Consider the following 6,937-nt stretch of genomic DNA (forward strand, 5'->3'; position numbering starts at 1 on the left):
ATGGGAGTTCGATTGGCAGGAATGATCCGCATGAAGGAGACGCTTCAACGGTCCTTCAGGAAGCACCACTCGTTGGCGCCGGATGTGCCGAAGGGGCACTTCGCGGTGTACGTCGGCGACATGGAGAAGCGGTTCGTCGTCCCTCTCTCCTACCTGCAGCATCCTTTGTTCCAGAGCTTGCTCCACAAGGCTGCAGAAGAATATGGCTTCGAGCACCCCCGAGGCATGCTTAGGGTTCCGTGCAACGAAGATGCCTTCGCCTCTCTCACTTCAAGAATGAGCAGCTCGTGAGAGGAAGAAATCAAGCATTAGTCGTGGCTGACCAATTAGTACCGAGTTGTAAGGAGGCGATCAGACATTGTCTGATCCGACTCTGTGTATAGATGCATTAAACCGATCGTTTCCATGAAAGAAGCTATCTTTGTTAGATCATCTTCCTGGATTCAGTCCATACGCTGAAAGAAGCGGCTTGCAATGCTATCTGCAGAGTACTCTGGCATCGACACCGACATCTTCAACCAGAATCCACTTCCCCCGTCATCTACACCTCCAAGAAGCACAGTGCACATTTCTTACACGTATGTAAATCGAACTATTATTATATAGATAAAATAAATCTTCATATATATCTCTTTGTGCATTTCAGTAATTTTATTGGACCGTAAAAAATAGTAAAGCTAAAATAAAGGAAGTCTCCCTTTGATACTTATCATTAACTTGTCAATTACACTAACAAAATAATATGTTTAAAGAATTGAACTTCTTCCCACTTCAAGTCTTGCAAGTGATCAAACTCATAAAGCTGGCAATTTCTTGTTTTTCCAATTTTCATAGGATAGATTGTCGTATAATGTATGTTCTCTAAACGAGACTAAAAATAATTATTTAGAGAAATAAAGTGAAATAAATTTTTGAATATGAACAAATACTAACAGGTTATAACACACAGCGGAATTAAATGAAACCATAATCAAATATAACACCAAGATATATCTGAAAAATCCCTTCAATATAAAAAGTAAAAACCATAACAAACTAGAGATAATCTACTATAATAATAATGAATATACAAATCTCAATCTCTTGTCCAAAACCATAATCAAATAGAACACCAAGATATATCTGAAAAATCCCTTCAATATAAAGAGTAAAAACCATAACAAACTAGAGATAATCTACTATAATAATAATAAATATACAAATCTCAATCTCTTGTCCAAAACCATAACAACAATCACAATAAAATAACTATGATACAAGGATCACGTCGAACACTGTTGGATGATTAAGAACAGTCTCTCTGCGTTGTCCTTGTTTTATTCCCTTTCTTTCTCTTTGGATTTTTGTCTTTTTCTTCTCCTTTTTGCTGCTACCAAGATCTGCCCTGCTACCCTTGTTGCTGCCCTTTTATGCCTATTTTCGCAACCACCATATACCCTCCTAATATGAATTAGGGTTAGGTTGAGTGAGGAGGTGGGCTATGGGTTGATAAAGCCCACCATGGGTTGAATGTGGGCTGTCAGCCCAACAACCTCCCCTTTCAGCTCATAAGGGAGGCTATCCTATGACTCCTCAATGTGAAACCATACCGACTAGTTGTCAGTATATCTCGTCTTTTTTTTAATAAAGTCTTTGTCAATATGTCTGCTCCAATATCATCTGTGTGAATTTTCTGAAGTTGCAACTACTTCTCTTCAAATATATTTCGATTCCAGTGGTATCTGACATCTATATGCTTTGACTTGAAATGAAACATTAGGTTCTTACACAAATGGATGACACTCTGGCTGTCATAATGTACCACATAATTTTTTTATTTCAGCCCCAATTCTTGTAAAAATTCATCCATCCATAATATTTCTTTGCAAACTTCTATAGCAGCAATATATTCTGTCTCTATGGTGGAGAGAGCAATATACCTTTGCAATCTAGATTGCCATGACATAGCTCTCCCTGTAAAAGTAAGTACATAACCTGATGTGGACTTCCTTGTATTTATATCTCTTGTCATATCTATATTTGTGTAACCTATCAACATAGGTGGTCCACCTCCAAAGTTTAAACAAACCTTAGAGCTCCATCTGAGATATCTAAAATCCACTTCACTACTGCCCAATACTCTTTGCTTTGATTTGCTAGAAATCTACTGGTAACACCCACTACATATGTGATGTCCGGCCTCGTATATACCATCGCATATATTAAACTTCCAGCTGCTGAGGCATAAGGAACCTTTTGCATTTTCTTCTTCTTCTCATCACTTGATGGATTTTGTTCTGAGCACAACTTGAAGTGACCTGAAAGAGGAGAACCAATTGGCTTTGCATTGCTCATACTGAACCTTTCTAACACCTTATCGATACATTTCTCCTATGATAACCAAATCAGCTTGGTTTTTCTATCACGGAAAATTTGCATTCCCAATATTTGTTTTGCTGGCCCCATGCCCTTCATTACAAAAAACTCACTTAATTCCTTCTTCAACTTATCAATTTTAGACATATCTTTCCCAAGAATAAGCATGTCATCATCATAAACTAAGAGAATAATAAAATTCTCATCAAACCATTTGATGTACACACAATAATCTGAAGCCATTCTTTTGTATCCTTTTTCTGTCATAAATAAATCAAACTTTTTGTACCACTGTCTTAGAGCTTGCTTTAGTCTATACAAGCTCTTCTTTAACTTGCAAACAAAGTTCTCTTTACCTTTGACTTTGAAGCCTTGTGATTGTTCTACATAAATTTCCTCTTCCAAATCACGAAGGAAAGCTGTCTTCCCATCTAGTTGCTCAACCTTTAAGTCCTGGCTAGTAGCAATACTAAAAGCAACACAATAGAAGACATTTTAATAACAGGAGAAAATATCTCTTCAAAGTCAATACCTTTCTTTTGACCTAAGCCTTTCACAACTAATATAGCTTTGTACTTTGGTTGAGAGTAATATTCTTGAGTCTTCAACCTAAAAATTCACTTGTTCTTTAAGGCCTTCATTCCATTTGGTAGTAGTACTAAATCATAAGTGTGATTCACCTACATCACTAAGCATCACATACTAATCTATAGAGTATCTTCTAGAAGGTTGACATTGTCTAGAAGATCTTTTCAACTAAGGTTCTGGGGGAAGTTGCTCTCTAACTTCTTCTTTCTCAATATATCCTGCAGGTATATCAACAATAGGCTCTACACCATCTTCCTGCACATCTCCACCATCACCCTGATATATTGGAGGAGTAACTGGGTCATAATCTGCTAATCTTTCTACAAAAGTCTTGACCGGTGTCTTCTTCTTCAAATCTTCAAAGGTTTGATCCTCAAAGAAGACTACATCTCTTCTTCTAAACGCCTTCTGCTTTTCTGAATTCCAAAGCTTGTAACCAAACTGATCATGTGAGTAACTAAGAAAAATACATTCTTTAGTTTTACCATCCAGCTTGGACCTCTCATTGTCTGGAACATGTGTAAATGCACGACAACCAAACGCTCTCAAATGCTTGTAGGAAACATCTTTCCCTGACCATACATGCTCTGCAACATCACCATCTAAGGTTATGCATGGTGACAAGTTGATCACATCAACTGCAGTCCTCAAAGCCTCATCCCAAAACATTTTGGGTAGCTTCGCTTGTGAAAGCATATATCTGATCTTTTTCATGATGGTGCGGTTCATCCTCTCTGCAATAGCATTATGCTGAGGTGTACCAGGAACTATTATCTCATGTTGGATCTTATGTGACTTACAATAATCATTAAACAATCTTGTATACTCACTATCATTATCTGATCTAATGCATTTCAATTGTCTTTCTGTCTCTTTTTAAACCCATGAAACTCTTTGAAGACATTAATAACCTAATCTTTCTTCACAGCATAGGCCCAAACTTTTCTAGAAAAATCATCTATAAAAGTGATAAAATAAAGTGCATCACTTATACCAGGAACATCAACAGATCCACCAGGAGTTTTTGTCCTCAAAGAACCACATACATCTATATAAACACGGTCTAAGCCATGTATTTTTCTAGACAAAGCAGGACTAGCAAATGAAACTATATGTTGTTTACTAGCCAAATAATTAATACAATGGTTCAAATGTGTACCTCTGAGGTCTGGCAATACTACTCTTTTGGAAAGAGCTTGCAGCCCTTTCTCGCTCATGTGTCCCAATTGCCTATGCCACAACTCCATGCTGAAGTCTTTCTCTGTAGCATTTAACTGCTCACCATAAGCTTTAGCCTGCAACCTATACAAAGTATGACATTTCTTTCCACTAGCTATAATAAGAGAACCTTTACTGAGCTTTCATTGCCCATTGTAAAATCTACTATCATAGTCTTCATCATCTAGCCTTCCAACTGAAATTAAATTCAGTCTTAAGTCAACCACATGTCTCATATCCTTAAGCACCAACTTGCAGCCAAGGTTGATCTTTATATTGATATCACCCATGCCAATGATGTCTGCCATGCTATAATTGCCTATCTTAACAACTCTAAAATTTTCAAACCTGTATGTAATGAAAAACTCCCTCCGTGGTATAGCATGATAAGAAGCACTTGTATCAATCACCCACTCAAGATCCTAACATACAAAAGAAAAAATATCATCAGAATGAGACAAAATCAAATAATCACCACCCTGCACTATAGTTGTAGTATTATCCTTTGACTATATAGACTCTACTTTTTTTTCATTTTCTTATTCTTCTTAGGTTGCTTACATTAATTCTTGTTATGTCCTTTCTCACCATAGTTATAGCAAACAATATCTTTTCTTGATCTTGACTTGTTTCTACCCATGCGTGAACTACTTCTAGACTTTGACCTTCCTTTGTTCTCTGAGATAAGTGCCTGTGAATCATTCTGAGATGTTGCTGAATTTTTTCTTTTCAACTCCTCATTCAATAAACTGCTTGTTACTTGACTCATGGTGACAACACCATCTGGTGCAGAATTGCTAAGAGAAACCATCGGTGTCTCCCAACTTTTTGGTAATGAACTGAGTAGTAATAATGCTTGCAACTCATCATCAAGAGACATTTTCATAGAGGATAACTGGTTAGTGATACTCTGTATTTCATTCAAATGCGTAGCAATAGAAGTACCCTCTCTATATTTTAGGTTCACAAGTTTTTTGATTAAAAAAACTTTGTTGCTAGCTTTTTTTCTTTCATAGAGACTTTCTAACTTTTTCCAAAGAGAATATGCAGAAATTTCAGTAGAAACATAGTAAAAAACACTATCATCAAGCCATTGTCGAATAAACCTAACTATTTTTCGATCTAACCTCTTCCACTCATCACCTGTCATAGTTATGGGTTTTGCACTATCCCTCTACAAAGATCTATACAAATCTTTGCAATATAAGAGATTTTCCATTCTTGGTTTCCATATCATCCAATTGTTTCCATTCAAACTAATCATACGAGAAACACTACTGGCCTCCATGTTCAAATACAAAAATTAAATCACCACAACTCTGCTCTGATACCAGTTAATAGGATATAAAGAAAAATAAACTTTTGTATATAAACAAATACTAGCAGGCTATAACATACAATGGAATTAAATGGAACCACAATCAAATATAGCACCAAGATATACGTAGAAAACCCCTTCATTGTGAAGGGTAAAAACCACGGGACAAACAAAAGATAATCCACTATAATAATAATGAATATACAAATCTCAATCTTTTGTCCAAAACCCTAATAATAATCACAAGAGAATAATCAGGATACAAGGATTACGTCACTGTGCACAATATCTAAATCCTCCCTAATTCTCCTCAAGTAATCACTGTAGATTTGATCTAACCTAAGATGAAAACACTGTTGGATGATTGAGAATAGTCTCTCTATATTGTCATTGTTTTATTCCCTTTCTTTCTCTTTAGATTTCTGTCTTCTCCTCCTTGCTATCAAGATCTACCCTAGTTGCTGTCCTTTTATGCCTATTTTTATAACCATCACACACCCTCTAATATGAATTAGGATTAAGTTAAATGAGAAGGTGGGCTATGGGCTGATAAAACCCACCAGCAGATTCTACTATTTTACTCATTGCAAATCGGGAATAAGAAGGTTCTGATTCATGCAAAAGAGATAACCTCGGTAGATTAACTAAATCATTGGTTCATTCACCATGTTTTTGCTGTGTAGCTTTGAAAAATTGAAGGATAATGATATGAGAAAAGCATAACTTAAAAAACATCATGATTCACTTGCTAACAAAATTTATCATAAATAATTATAAAAATATATGAATTCTATATGATTCAAAACATAGTTTCGAAATATGAATGAATATAAAATATTTTTCTTATGCTTATACCAAAAACTTAAACTTTATATGCATTTCAAAATCGTGACTTGTGAACATAAATGCTTAAATATCAAATTCTTCATCATTATTATATAGTTTATTAGATATCAGTTTCATATGCACTTTAAATCATGTCTTCTTAACAATATTTTTCAAAGAAAAATATATTTAAATATATTTTCATAATGCAAATATAAGTATAACTAATGTCAAATATCAAGGCATAAACATTATAACGCAAAGAATATCATTAATTTTTCACAAATAAACATAAATATAGCTATGATGTTCATGCGAAACCGTAATAGTATCAATGGCTATGACCACGTTATATTCTAATGTTAAAGCTCATAATCATATTTAACTCTCATTGTACGAATAAAACATATTTTCTTATGTTAGAACTCATAAATAACTAATTTCTAAAACATATTATAATGTATAACTTCCATTTGTGTGGCTTAGATCATAACCATACTGATCAAATAATTATCATGTTACTTAAAATAATATATCAATGACTTTTACAAAACTAGAAGTTTTAACAAATCCTTTTTAAATCATTTTAAAATATGATGCGATCATATATTATTTGAAATAAATAAAAATAAA

General features: G+C 34.7%; 1 protein-coding gene across 1 annotated transcript; it reads left to right on the forward strand.

Annotated features, from left to right (window-relative positions):
* On the forward strand, nt 1–291 carry LOC135594111 (auxin-induced protein 15A-like). Its single transcript, XM_065084530.1, has one exon. It carries the CDS (start codon nt 1–3, stop codon nt 289–291), a length of 291 nt encoding a protein of 96 aa, XP_064940602.1.
* The last annotated feature ends 6,646 nt before the right edge of the window (nt 292–6,937 follow it).

This window comes from Musa acuminata, chromosome BXJ1-9, assembly GCF_036884655.1.
Source record: "Musa acuminata AAA Group cultivar baxijiao chromosome BXJ1-9, Cavendish_Baxijiao_AAA, whole genome shotgun sequence".
NCBI lineage: Eukaryota > Viridiplantae > Streptophyta > Magnoliopsida > Zingiberales > Musaceae > Musa > Musa acuminata.